The sequence below is a fragment of the Embiotoca jacksoni genome, unplaced genomic scaffold (genome assembly GCF_022577435.1).
Source record: "Embiotoca jacksoni isolate LCO1_2020_lvr unplaced genomic scaffold, fEmbJac1.0.p SCAF_49, whole genome shotgun sequence".
Lineage (NCBI taxonomy): Eukaryota > Metazoa > Chordata > Actinopteri > Embiotocidae > Embiotoca > Embiotoca jacksoni.
This window is the reverse complement of record NW_027185402.1, coordinates 1,189,934-1,207,943: the sequence shown is the minus strand read 5'-3', so window position 1 is coordinate 1,207,943 and position 18,010 is coordinate 1,189,934. Positions and strand designations below refer to the sequence as shown.

The 18,010-nt window shown below is 44.5% G+C and overlaps 2 protein-coding genes across 4 annotated transcripts in view; one reads left to right on the top strand and one right to left on the bottom strand.

Annotated features, from left to right (window-relative positions):
* Nucleotides 1–7,970, bottom strand: part of adgra3 (adhesion G protein-coupled receptor A3) — a 30,820-nt gene extending 22,850 nt beyond the window's left edge. Inside the window, 2 exon segments of the mRNA XM_069170290.1 lie at nt 6,911–7,624; nt 7,909–7,970. Of these exon segments, the coding sequence (XP_069026391.1) occupies nt 6,911–7,131 (221 nt within the window). The 5' untranslated portion in view covers nt 7,132–7,624; nt 7,909–7,970.
* Nucleotides 7,971–9,363: 1,393 nt separating this feature from the next.
* Nucleotides 9,364–17,045, top strand: LOC138210915 (cytosolic beta-glucosidase). 3 transcript variants are annotated; one of them, XM_069170347.1, is made up of 5 exons: nt 9,364–9,533; nt 10,297–10,521; nt 10,620–11,422; nt 11,951–12,074; nt 12,916–15,084. In XM_069170347.1, the coding sequence occupies exons 1-5, from the start codon at nt 9,479–9,481 to the stop codon at nt 13,116–13,118; spliced, it is 1,410 nt and encodes a 469-aa protein (XP_069026448.1). In that variant the 5' UTR covers nt 9,364–9,478; the 3' UTR covers nt 13,119–15,084. The 3 variants fall into 3 exon arrangements, with proteins under 3 accessions (XP_069026448.1, XP_069026449.1, XP_069026447.1); XM_069170348.1 differs by lacking the exon at nt 12,916–15,084 and adding an exon at nt 16,765–17,045 and having other exon boundaries at nt 9,364–10,521; XM_069170346.1 differs by having other exon boundaries at nt 9,364–10,521.
* The last annotated feature ends 965 nt before the right edge of the window (nt 17,046–18,010 follow it).

The following is an 18,010-nucleotide window of genomic DNA, read 5'->3' as shown; positions in this document are numbered from 1 at the left end:
GCAACACTGCACGACGTCACCTTCACCGCAACACATCACGTCTTTCTCCATCCAGCTCTCACTGGTAACCAAACAGAGGACCGTCTGCACCTCCTCAACTGACCACAGCGTGGTTTTGCGGGTTGTCGTTAATCTCGTAATCCAGTCAATTACAGACATTGTGGGCATTATAGTAGCTTGGCCAGTTAGCAACGGCGGATTTGCGCAAGATGTCTTGCGCATGCAGTGACACACAGCTTGTGACGATTCTCTCTGACCAATCACGGGTCTGCAGTGACTTTATGTGACCTTTTAGTATCGACACCAAAAATAGAACCAAGTTACCATCCACAACTTTTTTTTTTCCCCCAAAGGAGAACGGAACAAAGCAAGTAGAGTTGAGCTGATACCTGCAGTGGATTTTTTTCTTTTGTCAACAAAGAAAACCTTTGCGTCCGCAAAGTCTGGGTAGTGTTAATTCTTGTTAACTTCCTGCTTGGGTATATAAACCACATTTTATTGTCCAGTTTATTTCCCCTGCAAAGCTCATTCACAGCATACAAAGCTCCAAAGCATGGCTGCGCTTTTGTGTCCTCATGCCCCCCCCGAGAGTCCCAGTCTTTCGTCCAGACTGGTCCCGAAGGATCTGGGAAAGCAATAGCACTGTTAAACTCCCAGCAGAAAACCCAAGCAGGGAACTTGTGGTTACCATGTGTTTCTGGCCAGCAGGGAGGGGATGTGGTGGGTGACATACATGCTGGTGGCACCCACAACCCTGGGCCAGACTGGAGTCATTACAGGGTGTTGAGGGGTTGTTTTATTACAGGGTTGGACAGGGGAGACTCGTTGGAGGTTTGCAGTTTGGCTCCCTGCCGTTCAGAGAGAGAGAGAGAGAGAGCACGCTGCACACAAACAGTTCCTCTGTTTCACCGCCGGTGTTTTCCAGGTTACCGAGAGCTGAAATGGCAGATGTTAAGATACGGTGATGTAGGAGACTGCAAATTCTATGACACATGATCTGATGACATGGGCAGAGACGCTGGGCCCCCCAAAGATAGTGGTCACGGAAGTCCCATTCACAGGGAGGAATGCTTGGCATACTGAAAGGATGTATTTACCGCGAGGGATGTGAATTTAAGAATGCGGTTCTCGGTCCAGAGGACGGACAAAAACACCTTGCAGTACAATAACGCCGCAATAAAAAGACTGTAATGTTCAGCTTGTTGTTCACGCGGACATTAAATTAGAAAGTACAGTTTATGACAAATATAAATTCCACTAGATGCCAATCAGCAGTAATGCCCGACTGACAATCCCCCTTACGTATCATTGTATCATTTAGAGGAGGCAAAATGTTAACGGAGGTATTCAGCGAGCAGGAATAGTGAAATAACAAAGACGTGGGCCGAAGTAGACGCTCGCTACCTTTGACGTGAAGTTACAAGCGGCGTGAAAGGTTCCTTCGTCTTCACAGAAAGTTGTAGAATTAGGTTTAACGAACAGATGTTGAATTTAAAACAACACATCTCGGGAACCATTCGAGCGTGGCTACATAAATACACAGCTCAAGCCTTGTGACTCTATGGGTCATATCAAAAATAAATCTGTAAAAGAGAGTTCTCCTGAGAGTCATGAGCCCTTTTCTTGGCTCCTTTCCATCCCTCCCTTCTTTGCATGCTTCCCCCCCCCCTCCTTCTCCGGCCCTCCGTCCCTCCCTCTTCCTCATGACAGGAGCGTGACCTCGGCATGTTAGACACTGCTTTGGCTGCAAAGTTAAGTCCTGTTTGCGCTCTGGCACCGGTGTGAGAGCTGCAATATGCACATAACATAGCCTCAAATCTGCATGGAGATCGTGGCCGTTTAACCACCGGCGTCTCCACCGCCCTCAAAGACGGTCTGCGACCAGACCGTCTGTCTCTGGACGTCAGCCTGCCTGAGGTCTCCACACTGAAGACCAGCTGATGGAATTTCCTCAGGCTACGCCTCAGACGATACAGGAGGGGAGTCTGCCTTATCTTGATGCATAGATAAGACCTGCTTGAGCTCAAGCCAGGAACAAGCTGCAGGGGGATCCCAGCAAATCTCACATCCTGACAACTGATACAGATGCCATAAATCTCTGTGACATTTATGTAAAAATGGATTCTAAAACCAGAATTTCTACTCTTACTCACACGGTGATATAAAAATGCATTGGCCAAGATATCATCTTGCTTTCAAACTGAGTAAATATGACACTATTGAGGGTACTCCTGGGTTCTTTTTCACTTAATAAATCACACCTTCGAAAGCTTCTGCCTCTGGCTGTCGGCACATTGTCGAGACAGAGACACAAAATGGCCAGCCGCTACTCACTCCCCTCACTGGCACATGGTGCTTTGAGGACAAAGCCAACTCCTGCTCTCTCGACACTTTCTCTGTGCTCAGGAGGCTTTTAGACAAAGAACTCCCAAGCGTGGAGATCTGGAACTGCTCAGCAGGTTTCAAATAAGTTTCAGGCTGCAGTTGAGCTCATAAAAACCCTTCTAGAATGGCTTCCTCTCAATATAGTGGATGGAAAAGTGGGCCTCAGCTCAGGTGGAAAAAGGAACTGGTCCAATGGGTGCAACTTGCCAAGGTTCTTCTTGTATTTATGCAGCAATTTCTTGTTCCACAAATGATCCAAGTGTGAAGATTGTTACGCTGTTATGCGTAACGAGACAGAACTGTTGCAGGGAGGATTTTTGTTTAGCGTGTTTCTGAGGTAATACCAACTCTTTACAAGGATCCACTTGAAATGAAGCATGTTTAAAAAGGCACATACATGCTCTTTTTGCCTCTTTATTCGTGGAAGACTTAGGCCTGACGATATCTTCTTACAACATTCAACAGGCTGAACCATTAGAGCAAGGTATTCACCTTACAACTCCAAGCCTGAATGGCAAAATCACCCATCGTTTAAACACCAGGATAAAAGGGGATGAGCGGTTAAATGAACACAGACATGAAGGCACCGCACATAGCTCATGTCTGCACACTGAACTGAATTTCTTGTCTGTGGATTAACCGATACTCGCGGCAACCTGGCAAAGTCAAAGCTCAACTGGTGTGCGAAATGAATAGGCTGCAAACTGTCAGTGCTTCGCCTTCGGGATTTCGCTTTCTTCTGCAAACACTGCAGAACTACTATGAAAAAAAACAAACACACAAGAGCATTCCTTTTAGACTAACGGCATGCCTGGAAAGCACCAAAAAACAAACCCTCTTCGGACAACGCATGACGGCAGGCACCTGTGTTCGTTCTCATTACACAAGCACTTCAATGGCTACTGGGATGACATAGAAAAATGTACAAGATGACTGACACCACGGACTGATCGCGCCCTAGACCGGTCTGCCCGAATTTACAATCATCTGAAGACTTTCAAGATCTGAAATCCAAAGGGAAGCAGCTCCACAGGCGCGCTTTTAAGGGAAGCAAAATCTCAAGGAAACCAGATGAGAGCGTGACCCAAACTCGCAGCACGCACTGCTGGGAAACAAGACAAGTTTACTGCACTCTAATGTGTCATCAAACTGAGCGCTCTTTCCCTGCGGTGAGGGAGGAAACCTCTGCTTTCTTCCAGACATTAATCCTGCGCTTCTCTGTGGGGGCCAGAAACCAGGTGCGCTTATTTACACTGTCCAACCCAGGTGCTCGCTGCGAACGGATCCCGATTACACCAAACAAGGCGAGGAAAGAAATTTGAGCCGGGCGAGCACAGAAAGCTTAAACGTAGCGAGTTCCTGCCTCTGCGAGTGTGTCGGCTGAAACTTAAAAAGGTACGCAGAAATAAACACTCCCGTCCACACCCAACACAAACTGCTCACGCAACTTTTTTTTTTTTTTTTTTTTTTTATCTGTCTCCAGGAGGTAAAGGTTAAACTCAAGCCGTCGTATTTTAGCCGAGGCGCGCACTGACATGGGAGGACAGGCCAGCTGTAAACACATTCGTGTCATTTCCTCTCGGATTACTTAGGCATGTGGTCTCATTGGGAGAGCACAAATGCGGGGAATGCATTACTCACTTTTTTTTTTTTTCTTCTCTACAGAGAGGCATTCAGAGCAGAACTGCACTGAAAGACCACATGCACTCAGCGTCGGGGGCGAACGGCTACCACCGAATATTCAAGTCGGGCAAAATGTCAGCTGATAACGGTGTCACTGCTCATAAACGAACCGGCAGAGTTCAAGCTTGACTTCCTGTTCCTTTTCTGGCGTGTCGTCGAACCCATTCTCCCAGTGGTTCAACAAGTTCCCCAAAGCCGAGAGAGCGGTTGAGAAAATTCTGGAAGAAGCGTGCTTGCGGTTCAAATCTTTTTCTTTTTTTATTATGTAAAAAGCCTGGATTTAAAGTTCGATCTGTTGGTAAACCTCTAAAGAGGAGTGGGGCAAGTACAATGAATAGAATGGGTTTCTAATCACGCCTAACTTTAACTGTCATTTTAAAAAGAAAAAGCGATGCCACCAGTCAGTTCCTGTACAAATGACCGTTCCGCTATAAGTATCCCGAGTAGCTAAGAGAATCATTTGCCATTTTGGGGATGTTTTTAAATGGAAGCGAGAGATTTGGTTACTGCTGCTGAAAGCATGGGTACAAAAGCCATTTCAAGATGCAGATCTATTTGTTGATAGAGAACAAAGATAGTTTGTGCGCCTCGAGAAAAGCACACCGAATAATATCCTCAAGTGTTTGCTAAATATAATACGCCGTAATATAACGAGTCACTTAAGAAACAGCAGAATCTAGTAAAGTCACAGCATGAAATCCACGTCCGCACGCAGAGCCGACAGCGGCTGAACGGGGTGAGATTTGCTTCGGCTTAACGAGGAGAAATAAAGAGGGCCGATCGTTTTCAAGCTTGGGGAAGGGCGACTCGCTGCAGCCGAGACTCCTGTCTCAGTTTACCAGCTGTGTCCGGGGCCACGGTCAACACCCCACAAGACGGAGGGAGTGCAGTAAAACGGGACCACCACCCCCCCGAGAAGGCCCCGCTGATTTTACAGGTCGAGAAATTAACACCCCCAAAACGGCACGGTCAACCTAAATCGCTGCTTCGGTGCCACCCGTGCCCGCAGGGAACCGTGAGGACACTTCGGCTGGCAGAGGAGAGTTCTGTTGTCCTCGCACGACGGACGACAACAATCGTCCAGAAAACACAAAAGCGGACGGTGGGGGGGGGGGGGGGGGGGGGGGGGGGGGAATTCTTGCGACTTTCTGTCTGCGGTCTCTAATTACATGGTTTCCCGTTCTCTGGAAGGCCGGCGTCCACATTACAGCGTCTGAGCTCCGTGTTAAATCGCGAGAAACCTGGCTCAACCTCCAATCCATCACTGCCAGAACAAGATGACAAGACTCCGAGCTCACTGAGGACGTAGAAAACAGCAGGACGAGCGACATGGGCCCCGTGTTAACGCCTTCAGAGCAGACCGGAGCAAAGTGATCTGCATATCTCAAATTCTATAAATATTTGAAGTGTTGTGAAAATATCCCTCAAAACATAAAGAGAGGAAAATTAAGAGTAGGCGAGAAACAAAATTCAGGAGCTACCAAAACTCAAGTACCACACATGTATTTTTTTTCTAGAAATCTTTCACGCCCAGTAAAAGCCGACATTTCTCAGCTAATATTGCCCCCCCCCCTCAAAAAAAGAAAAAGTAAGTACTGCTCCTTTATGAATGACCGAAATAAAGCAAGTTTCAAATCTCTCATTTGTACTTTAGTACTGTACTGAAACCACCACAAACGCGTATCAGTATGAATAAGCGCATGTAAAAACCAAACAAGCCCATGACTTCGTAAAGTGCTGCAGGCCAATGCACATGTGCCTTGTGGTAAACCACTTAAAACCATGCACTGCACTGCAATGGTCTTACAGCTCAGTCCATTACCTTTCTCTCCCTTCCTGGAGTCTATTATTTTCTTTCCACTCCTGCACCCTGCCCTGTTATTCTCATAATCCCCCCCCAACACACACACACACACACCACCACACACTGTTATATGATGCCTTGGAGATACGGTGTCACGTGTGACCACTTATTTAGCAGTCAAAATATCTCCCTGCACATGAATAACTACGCTACAGGAAGACAGGCAGTTACTGTTAAATGAGTTTTGCATTGTGTAGGTGTAGTAACAGTGCATGTTCACAGCTGTAAAATGGTGAGCTGAATTATCGACCCATATCTATGGAGTTTACATTGTTTTGGCGCAACAGAAACGAAAACCAATGTTTCCCAAAGCCCAAAACCTCTTGTTTTGTCATTTGCACAACCAAATGGGGTTCAGTTTGTTTTAATGGAGGATTAAAGGAACTAGAGTCTGAAATGATACCGGATTTTGGGGCCCAATGCCAATATACTGTATACACAGTGTAAACAAATGCAATCGTTGCTATAATCCATCAAATGTGGTGATCAAACACTTTTGACATAACTTATGTGATGGAATATCCACATCGCAATCAGTGCACTGAAACAGTAAACTCCACCGAGTGTTTAATGACTTATGAATAACTCACAAAGGGGAACAATTTCTAATTTACCCCAAACATCTTTTTCTGCATTATGTTCTGTAAAAAAAAAAAAAATTACAAAAAAAGTTTTCATGTTGACCCATATTGGCCAACGTACAGATACTGATATACCCCCCTCCCCTCCCCTCCCCTTGGGGAACTCTGTAGTTTTAGCAGTACTGAGAATCACAAAACCCCCTTTTTTTTGTTTGTTTTTTTCCCCTCGTATTATATAGACGTATTAAATAGAGTATTTAGAAGTGCAGCCTGCGCCACAGGGAATGTAAGGGGGGCTGTAGTTCTCGCAGGTTTTGGGTGTGTTCCCCCCCCCACCCCACCTTCCCCTCCCGCCCCTGGCTAAAATGAAGGCAGCGTGGATCTCCTGTATACTCACAGTGTGGCTGTGCTGTTGGGGAAGGAGTCCGGGGGCAACACCTGATGGAGCTCCATGTTGCTGCAGACCACTTTCCTGTCGGACGGCGGGCTTTTCCCGCCGCTCTTCGAGCGTTCGTCGTTCGGTCTGCAGGCAGAGGAGAGCGCGGAGCCGCCGGAGCCGCCGGAGCCTCTCAGCAGCAGCAGCAGAGTCACCAACAACTGCAAACGATCCCCCCTCATTTTCACACACGACTGGGACACCGCTGCAGCATTGGCAAAAAGGGGAACAATGGCTTGATAACACACGGGGCAGATAGGGTGGGAGAGGAGGGAGGGGGGGGGGGGGGTGGTGTTGATACCGAGTACCTTCGTTACAAAAATGTGACCTTAAAGCCGGACAAAAAGGAGACCTTCGCCTGCATGTTGTTTGGCTCAACTGAGCCTTCCTCCTCCATTTCTCGCAGGGCTCTTTCTCTTTGCTCACGGCAGAGGTGTCCCTTCTTTCTTTGGGAAACCACTCATTTATAATTCCCGTTTCCTTCCCGGCGACGCTTTCATTTCCTCCAACTCCACAAATCCAACGAAACGCTGCGTTTTCTCGCCGCCTTACCGAGTAATTCGCCCGGTTGTCGAGCGGGTCTCTTTGTTGCCCATAGCGTGGGTCCAAATCAGAGCGAGTCCGAGTCTTTTCCACGGGAGGCGGCTGCAGTCATCCCAGGTTTATCCACTCCAACTTTGGGCAAAGGGGTGGGGTGGGGTGGGTGAAAAAGCTCACTTTAATTTCACAGTACTTTGGACTGCGAAGTGCACCAAATAAAAGCGAGTAAACTCTCCCCTGGGCACCAACAGGAAATTACTTTGAAAAAAAAAATAAATAAATAACGAAAGCGTCAAAAGGAGAAACTTTTTCAGCTTCAACAGTTCTACAAATGTCACAAAAAACAAAGTCAAATCCTCTCAATCGCTTGAAGAACCGTTTTCGAAGTGGTTAGTGCGTCTTTTTTGTTTGTTTGTTACCTCCGTGTCTTTGGAAAGTCTTCAAAACTAGTCCTCTTCTCATGGTCCTGCCCCGGGATCCACTATCGTCAAGGCCAATGGAATTCAAAGCCATATCCGGTCCGGATTTCAGAATAAAAGCACGGGGCTCAGGAATCGTCATCCATTGAAGGTCTGTGTGTTTAGGTCAGACTATTCAAGCTTCGGTGATGGAAAATAACTACTCAAGGGTGAAGACTTTATCTGGAAAGTAGTGGGGATGTACATTTTGCAGGGGATCTGGAATTCCTCCACCCGAGAAGATTTAGGAATTTTTCATCGCATTTTTTTGCAATCCTACATAATATAACCTACTGGTTCATGGGTATAACACGAATGCAAAATTAGTTTTTCTTCTCAGATAGACACAAAAATGAACACACAAAAATGCAATAATATTTATGATGCACATACAAATGATATAAAGGGTACTTGAAAACCATTCCAATGTGCTATAACACAAAAACTAGAAGAACCTGTAATTTATGAACTGTATGTATGAACAATCCATTTTCTTTGTTGTGATCAGGTCGAGTGAGTCACTTCATACTGTAGAAAACTGAACGACAGGATAGAGTTGGAAGCGAGCGCAGGCCCAGGGAGCATTTGGCCTTCAGGCAACCCTGACCCCATTCACCTCCACTGGGCTGTCTGTTTTCAGGAGGCTTGACGGTCATACGGGACATCCCATAATGCTACAAACAGAAGAATGTAAGAAAAAAAAGTTAAGTTACCATCTGACTTTCGGTCAGCTACACAATCAAAGCCAATCAAAAGCCGTTTCGAAAAGTACCTCTGGATGAAGAAACTGCCACAGTCTGAAATGGTTTCTACATATATCCAGGGACACGGGTTTTAACACATTTCACTGAAAATCATGATATTAATTGCAAACATGTTTCATTTTGTAACTACAGCTAATTTGACCTTATTTTTGAAGTACAAAACCTTACAACCAATTTGCTACTGTCACCAAACTCAAATATAATATTTCAACTTTAATCATGTTTAGAATGATTATGATAAACGTTTCAATGACTTACATGCTATATTAACATGTCAACAACACCGGACAGACTGCCAATTTTTTTTTTTTTTCCACACTAACAAGTCAAGACGTCATCAGGCAGGACTGCAGCCTCCTGTGCTGCGTTCAGGTGCTCCTCGTTGATTTGAGGTCCAGAACAACGTTTTATGGGAACAATGAATGGTCGGAGCCTGTAACTAGTGTTGCTTTTGGCTTACTACTACGACTACTACACAATGACAACCTTTAATTAATTCTGTAAAAGACCAGAATAAAGAAAAGAGAAAGCATATTATGAAAGGTGTTTTCAGTTTTAGTAAAAAAAAAAAATGCATGTAAAAAGAAACTATGCGGAAAACCGTTACGCCCCTTGAACGCAACATCTCGGAGTAGTTCCTGTTTCGTCGGATATTTATGGCTGCACGTTGTACTCCGCGCAAAAACATTTACTTTCAATATGTGGTTTCTATGAGATAAACACGCAAGAAGAAACACATTGTTTCAGCGTCCCAACACAAATGAAACATGTTCCCTCGTGACTTTGCTTGGGGAGCGGGAACTGCAGCGTATCAAATAGAAGGTATGTAAGGACAACCACGAGATTTCTGCCACTATGGTAGTGATCACTGTTTGAAATATTGAATATGAGAATGCGGGGTCTAATGGAGTAAAAAGCCCTACAACTAATATTAGAGTTAATAAACAAAGCCTTTATTATGCCTACATAGTAATTTAAGTCAGTTCTAACAGAAATTGTGCCTCGTTTTGTGGTGGCACTGTAGTAGGTTTTGCAATGATGCAGTCAGAGACATATCTAATAATAAAAAATAAAAAAATCCAACACCACAAACTAAAACCAAATGAAAAATAATTCGCATTTGAATTCACAAAACTGTTGACACACTTACAGCCTATTTAACAAACATTATTCCTCTTGGACTAAAAGGAATCATGTTTCTAAAAAAGAAAAGGTTGTATGCATAGGTGTCATATGATGTTGAAGTATAACCTATACAACGGTTTACTTATATAATCATGAACATTACAGTGTCTGCTGTTGTTTTGACTGCCTCTCAAATCTGGTTCATTTAAATCTGGCAACAAATTCACAAAGAACTCCAGACAATGATGTTTAGGACTGAAGACAAATTAAGAGGAAAATGAAAACAATAAATCCTCATGGAGATGAGCCAAAGCTACAGTCACAATCAATCCCCTGAAATCCACAGACACACTGCAGGTCCCAGCAGGAACACTACTGTGATCTTTCTTTATGTCAACACCCTACCTACTTTTTTTTTTTTTTTTTTATGAAATGCGACATTCTTTATGTGCCCGTCGAGGTGGCTGGCAGGCAGACGGCAAGGGACCGAGTATCTGGGACACGTTTTGTCATGAGAGCGGCAACGTGTTCGGGGAGCAGAATGGAGATGTGGCCGGTAACAGCTACGAGCTGTGGGAGAAAGACTTGGAGTGTATCCAGCTGCTTGGCCTGACGCACTATCGCCTGTCTCTCTCCTGGGCCCGCCTCCTGCCTGATGGGACCACAAGGCACGTCAATCAGAAAGGTATTTTCATATTCCCTGATGACCTCCTCTGGAATTAAATCCAAGCCTGTTTGATGGCTTTAGTTGCTGTTTATTACCCATCGCTGTCTGTCCAACAGGCGTACAATACTACAACAAAGTGATTGACGATTTGCTGGCCTGCAACGTCTCACCAACGGTCACCCTCTACCACTTTGACCTGCCTCAAGCTCTCCAAGATCAGGGGGGCTGGAAGTCACCTGGTATCGCAGCCCTCTTTGACAACTATGCCAAGTTTTGTTTCCAAACATTCGGGGATCGTGTCAAACTCTGGATCACCATCAATGAGCCGCATGTGTGCGCCAAACTGGGTCACGAAGACGGCCTCCACGCCCCGGGGCTGAAGGAGAAGGGCACCGCTGCCTACCTGGTGGGACACAACATGCTGCGTGCCCACGCCACGGCCTGGCACAGCTACAGCTCTGTCTACAGGCCGGAGCAGAAGGGCGCGGTGTCTCTGGCCCTCAACAGCGACTGGCTCGAGCCATCACAACAAGGCTGCAAGGAGGACGTCGCTGCTACCGAACGTGACCTTGCGTTTACGCTGGGATGGTTTGCCTGGCCCGTGTTTGTGACTGGAGATTATCCAGAAATCATGAGGTCTGCCATAGACGCCCAAAGTAGGAAGCTGGGACACAGCGGCGCCTCGAGGCTGCCCCGGTTCTCAAACGATGACCCTACCATTTTGGGAACAGCCGATTTCTTTGCATTAAACTACTATACGTCTCGCAAAGTTAAATCAGGAGGAGGCTGTGGACAAACGTTGTGTATGAAGAGCGACCGAGATGCAGAAGAAGTTTTGGATTCGTCCTGGCCTATTTGTGGGGCGTCCTGGCTGGCTGTGGCGCCTGATGGCTTGAGGAAACTTCTAAAGTACATTAAGGTGAAACGACAAATAAACCCTCATCTTTTTAGTTCATGTTCTGCTGCATGTTCTGCTATAACTTTTAGCTAACTTAATCCACATCACTAAAAATGACTTAATCCACATCATTTCCTTTGACTTTGGATTCAATCAGCTGAAATGCAAAGTCATTGTTCTTTTTTTCTCTTTGAATCAAACTAAATTGACCAACAAGACAGATCGCCTTCAACCAAACAAGGAGAACACGCTGACATTTGTTTAGTGTCTGGCTATTGATTTTGTATGCAGTAATCGCCTCTCAACACCTCCAGAAACACATTGATGCTTCATTAGTGCTGTCACATTGAATGAAACAGTTACTTCGCTGAAAAGTGTTTGCAAACGAGCAATTTCCTGCTGTTGTGACTTGTCACAGGCCATTAGTTTGAGCCTGGCACCGTTGAAATGCAGCTAAACGGCACACTGTCGACCGATCTGTCTCCGCTCCGAATGCCTGACAGCTGTGATGCCTTATTTGACAATAATGTTTGCCCTCTGACTTTCCAGGACACTTTCAAAAACCCGGCCGTCTACGTTACAGAGAATGGCTTCTCTCAGGTGGGGCTGCTGCAAATTGAAGACGTCCAGCGCTGTGAGTTTTACAAGGAGACCATCATGGAAATGGCTACAGGTAATGGCTAGTAAATCAGTACTGCATAAATACCGCATAATAAAGTAGCTGTGGCAAGACGGCCGTAGGGCCCCAGGATGTGTACGAGGCAAATGATGGTGAAAATATTCCAAAGTTTCATTCAGTAACAGTATACTTTCAGTCCAGCATGGAACACACAGTTTAATGAATGACCCTTGTACTGCATAAAATGTATGATATTTTACATCATATGATTAGTATGCAAAGACTGGTTTCTGTAGCATCAAGTGATTCTCAATTAAACTTTCCATGACACCCTCTGGAATGTAAGTGCATCCACACCCACGTGTGTGTGTGTGTGTGTGTGTGTGTCTCTTAATTAAGCAGCCATACTTGAGCATCTGTCCTCTTTGAAGTTAAAACAAACATTAGAGATATGCACATGTATCAATTAACTGATTTGATCTTTTTTAAGATTAAAATCAGAGTTATCATGGTGGAAAGAAAAACAGCAACCATGACGGATTTTCTTCAACTAAAACAATAAAAAAAAATATATATATTTGAACTCTTAATTTTTCGGCCTGGGGAGTTGTGGAGTTGTTTTGTTTTGGTGCCACCATGTGGCCGGTCTGTTATTTTAGATGCCAGGGATTTGGAACGCTGCAACATATGCAGCGAAATGGAATCAATCCATTATTTTTATGTTTTTTTTTTTTTTTTTTTTTTTTTTTTTTTTTACACCTGCATATGAACAGGTGGCTTTAGGAGTTAGAGTTTCTGTGGGACGTCAATCCCTTCCTTTTGAGATACAGAATAAATAGACGTCTGACAAAAATAGTACTTTTATTGCCATTATATGTTTTAACTCTGTTTATAGCCATACAAGAAGATGGGGTCGACGTGCGTGGATATTTTGCGTGGTCCCTGATGGACAACTTTGAATGGGCTGATGGATACAGCGTTCGTTTTGGATTGTTCCACGTGGACTTCTCGGATTCAAAGCGGAGTCGAACCATCTATCGGTCTGGACGGGAATATGCCAGGATCATCTCTAAATACAAATCCGGTCAATCCAAATGAGAGCAGCTGGCAACACGACCATCACTTCATAATGTTACAGATAAAATTAATTTTTCCCTTTCTCATACACTAATAATAAACCAGCAGTGGATAGATTTTTGTTTTGTTCGACTCACAAATTACAAATTGTAAGAACCTAATTGACTTGGCATCAACTTCCTCACGCTGTGGATGCAGAATTTAAAGCACCACTATTGTCTCTGAATTTCTTTTCAGTTTAGAAAACGGTCAGGGACTAGTCCAAGACGTTGGCGGACTTGCTTGTTTTTATAGAAAATCTGACTCCAGTTGGGGGATGTGAAGACGTTGGCAAAGAGGGTTACATTGATTCAATTGAATGCAAATTCGTATTCTGCCCTGTCCAATTCCCAGTCAGTCTATAGAAGGAGGTTTATGAACAGCCAAGGCAGCTGTAAGCAGAGCAGACTAAGCTGCTGCGGCCACTTCACACGTTTGAGTAGCAACCATCAGCAATATTAACAGCGGTACCGTCATGCAAATCAGCACGGCACGTACGTCTATTAAGTGCATACGTGCCATTGGCCTGTGTTGGCGGTCTATCTACGTCTCTAAAATCTACCAGTGACAATCACACGAGTGTGTCAGTTGGCAAGGATAATACCTCGCATTGTTCTCTGGAAGTTTACGGTCGACTGGATGGTGGAGGTCTGCAGCCGCAGTGACGCCGGCACGGGGAGGGCGGAGTTAACGCCAAAACATGAGCTGCAGTAATTACACTCCCGACTTGAAAGGTCATTTCCTGTTTACGGACCAGAAGACACAATGCATGTCAATTTACGGGGGTCCAGACAAACATGGTATGCTCACGTGGTAATAAGAGAACCTGACAAACATTATCCTCCAGGAGAAGCCCGGCATGCATGAAGGATCTGAAAACGATAGAGTCAACAAAATACGTTTTCCTCTCCTTCAAAATGATGTGTCTCAACGCACTTATTGAAGACGGATACAAAGAAACACGAGGGGATAAAGGCATGTCAGTTGACCGATGGCTCAGAGCACATGATATTTATATGGAATAAAGGTTCAGATCAAAGGCAGACGTAAAATCATTGATAATTACTGTAGTTTGTCTATAGGGAAACTAAACCACAAATCATAGAGTACAGTTGTAAATCCTTTTGTAACTCCTCAACCTTACCTATCAAAGAGAAAGGACACGACAGAAGCTAAAGTACTACAGTCAACTAAGTGATGATGATGCCCGTCAGGGTGCATAAAGAACACCAGAGACTTTGAAGGGATGCCAGCTGAAAGCAACAGATGTCCTGCCACAGGAAGAGAGCATAATGCCATTTGTGTTCCCCGGACAGCTGTGCAAACCCTCAACTCAGAGAAAAGAGAAAGAGCAAGGCCAAAAAAAAAAACTCCCAGAGGCTCTGTGTTGATTCTTTGGCACACTGTGGTTAAGGTTAAGGATTATTTTTGATAGTGTGCTTTACGATGCACTGTAGTGCTCCCGGGTTTCAGGAACGGTATTGAATCTTTGGTGGGTGTTCAGATGTATCTGATAGAAAGGAGGATATTGTAGGCTCTTTGTGGTGTTTTGGGGTCATGCCAGTCCCACATCAGTAAACAGGGTGAGAAGCGGAGACGAGGAAGACCAGCTTGACAGCACGTGTTTGTGAGCCTACAGTGCCACCTTGTGGTACACAAGGGAATCACAGTGTGTACTGTACTGCACTTGACAATATGGTGCCGCACGACGTGCCGCTTCGATTAATAAAACGCATCCTGTTGGTGTAACAATAAACAAGTAAAGCAGCCTTCTAACCACAATACATCATATATTTAACACAATTAATATTTATGCTCCGATCTGAAGGAAAATGTCATTTATATTCTGTGTTGGGAGACTTTGTTTGCATTAATAAGCATGGTGTATCGTGACATCCAGTTGGCTCAGCTCACTGTTTTCAACAGATGTGAATAATACCCTTGTGGCCCTCCTCCATCTATGTCAAGCCGAGTGAGAATCTCCTTTGTCTTATGATGAATAACAAGCTATTGTGGAAACATGAATAATGCCACCGCTCGGCTTGGAACTTCTTCTTCGGAGGCTGCTTTGAACGCAAAGTTGAACCGCATCTCACACTATTTTTTAACACTAATGAAGTTCATCTGTGGCTCTGTTAGAGGCTGCTGGTGGTCTTTGAATCTCTGCAGAACACAAAAGCATTTACTAAACAAATGTAACATTCAACTTGTCAGGCAAAAACATACACAAATCCAGCGTGGCAAAAAAAAAAAAAAGAGAGAGAAGCAACAATTGAAATCTATCTTACCCGAGTCAGAGTCAAAATCACAACGGAAGCAGGTTTCATTCACGTTACCCATGATTCATCAGCACAGCCCGGGCAACTGAATTCCCAGCTAAGAGTTGATTAGTAATTCCAACAACTGTCTCCCAGTATTGATGGATTCCATCTTCCTCTATCACTGGGTGGAGGTAGCTGCATGGGTGAAAGAACCTCCACTGCTGCTGAATTGATTGAATGAAATATGAGCGAGAGGTTACCCTGCACTCAGTGGATGTTGAAATTAGCCATTTATGGAGAACCGAGGAATAATATGTGCCTATTGCGACTTGGAAAGCTTAAAACATTAATTAGCATTTAAATAATTCACACTTCCAGTCTCTTTAATAGCCCAACTACGAATATTCAACTTCAATTCATTACAGCTAGCAGAATTTATTCTGATTAGGCCTCCATGTAGAAAGTCACCGAAGAAACCCTTTCTAAATGTGCTTTCCAATTAAGCGCCAAATATATCATGTGTACAGATAAGTTGCTTTTGACAATGAATTAGCACATTTAATTGTAACATTCAATCACATTCACTGGCGGAGATTTACCCTGAGGAACATTCTGGTAAATTACCAAGAGAGGCCCATTTGTACTTGACCAAACTTAACTCATTATATTTTGACAGACACTATAAAATATTCAATAACGAGGAAATTCATTTACTTATTATAAATTAACTAAATAATTTAGCCGCTAATAAACTATCTTCACTGTGAATTATAGGAAAAGCAGAATCTTGTATATCAGTGCAGTGCTTACAGGTGCAAAGGGTAGGACTTGTGGCAAATAATTACCTTTTTCTATTTACTGATTACCCTCATATGCATATTCCCTGGAGAAATTGTATAATTAGATTGTTGCTTCAATATCAAGATGAAGAGACGTGAGCCACTCCCTTTCTCTGGAGCACAGATACAAATCTCTTCCCTCTTTTCTTTGTCTGGGTCTCTCAGTCAGCTGGTGAGGGACCCGAGAGCCCCCAAACCACCACTCAGCCTGTCTTCATGTCGTCTTTTTCTTTTCTTTTCTTCCCCTTTCTTTCTCTCTCGCTCTTTTCCTCTCACTCTCTCTAGCTCATCATCTTCTCCTCTCCTAATCGCATTGCTCATTTTCCATTGACAAGTGAGTATGAGAAGAGAGGGAAAAAGAAAGAGAGAAAAAAAAAACAGCACAAACTTTCTAAATCCTATTGACCTACTTCACCAGACATTTCATTGGGAATTCATATTAGTGCAAAAGAGTTAGAAGAAGAAATGTTTTCTCATTTTTCCCCCTTCTGTCTTCCTCACAACCCCCTCCTTTTTATTCTCTTTCAGCTGGAAGCCATCTTCCTTGCATCCCATATTTGATCCTGTATGAGCACTAACAGTACAAGTGGATAAACGCCTTACAGTGGCATGAGCAGCGTTTTCGGAGCTCTGTCACCACTTTTGACAGTGGCGTAAGAAGCGAGACATCGAAGTTATAAAAAGGCGATTTGGAAGACCTCATCTGTGATTGATGAATTTCGGCGGTGGAGACGAGACTGAGGAAGATGAATATTGCTGGGCCTCGAAGACAGGAAGTGGAATTATGACAGACCCAGACAGAGAACTAAAGCGGGGAGATGGAGAGAGAATAAAAAAAGAGAGAAAAAGGCAATTCAAATCTTTTCTTTTAAGCCCCTCCCTGAGGGACTGCAGATGACCCTGCTAACGACTGTCAAAAATTCTAACTCCCTTGAGTGTGATGGCGCTGCATGATGGGAGGGGGTTCGCAGACCCGCCTGAAAAATTGAAAGCTCCTAGAATATTCAGCTAACCCTGTGTGCTCAGTTGGGGGTGGTGATGTAGGAGGTGGGTGGGTGTGTGTGTGTGTGTGTGTGGTGGGTAAGCCCAGCGGTGGTGGTGGCGAGTGAGAACCTCCCTCCGTGTGCTGTGTGTGTGGTGGCCAATGAGCCGAGTGCCGTGTCTCACGGGAACAGCGGCGGGACGGCGAGTGAACACAAGCGAGGAAGGGGGAAAGACACAATTTATTGAACTTTAAGAACGGAAGTGAAACCCAACTGATGGCGGTGCGGTTACCGGGCCTGGATCCAAGCGGGGAGACTAATGACGTGGACGTAACCCCGTGCTCCCGATATGCAAACAGAATGTCATCAGCAAAGAAAGAGTCAAACATCCTTCTGCTCTAAATCTCCTCTCTAACATAAGGGACAGAAAATGAATACCAGTAGGTCTTATCAGTTTCCACATTTGCACTCCCTACTTCGATCAAAGATTTAAGGAACAACTGTGGTTTTGTAGAAGCTTGATCTTAATTGTATAGTTTGGGCTATCCTTCACTCTATTAACAACATTACTCACTGAGAAAATTGCTGAACTCGAAAAACACAAGATCATCATAATCCATTTTAGCCAAACAGAGATAAGACCAAGTGGTAACCAATAGCCACTCCGAAGGGTGGGCTAATCAGCCGACCAGTGGGGGTGGCTTATTGCGTATACGTTCATGTCGTTTCAACAATGGCAGCGGTGGTAGAGTTTCATTGTACGACATATTTCATACGGTAGTCGAAGCCGA

What these genes read in the sequence shown, in the direction of transcription:
- LOC138210915 (XM_069170346.1), top strand. Translation starts at nt 10,227, where the DNA reads ATGTCAACACCCTACCTACTTTTTTTTTTTTTTTTTTATGAAATGCGA. An exon ending in AAGGCACGTCAATCAGAAAG is followed by an intron (nt 10,522 to 10,619) that starts GTATTTTCATAT and finishes TCTGTCCAACAG; the next exon opens with GCGTACAATACTACAACAAA. An exon ending in CATCATGGAAATGGCTACAG is followed by an intron (nt 12,075 to 12,915) that starts GTAATGGCTAGT and finishes CTCTGTTTATAG; the next exon opens with CCATACAAGAAGATGGGGTC.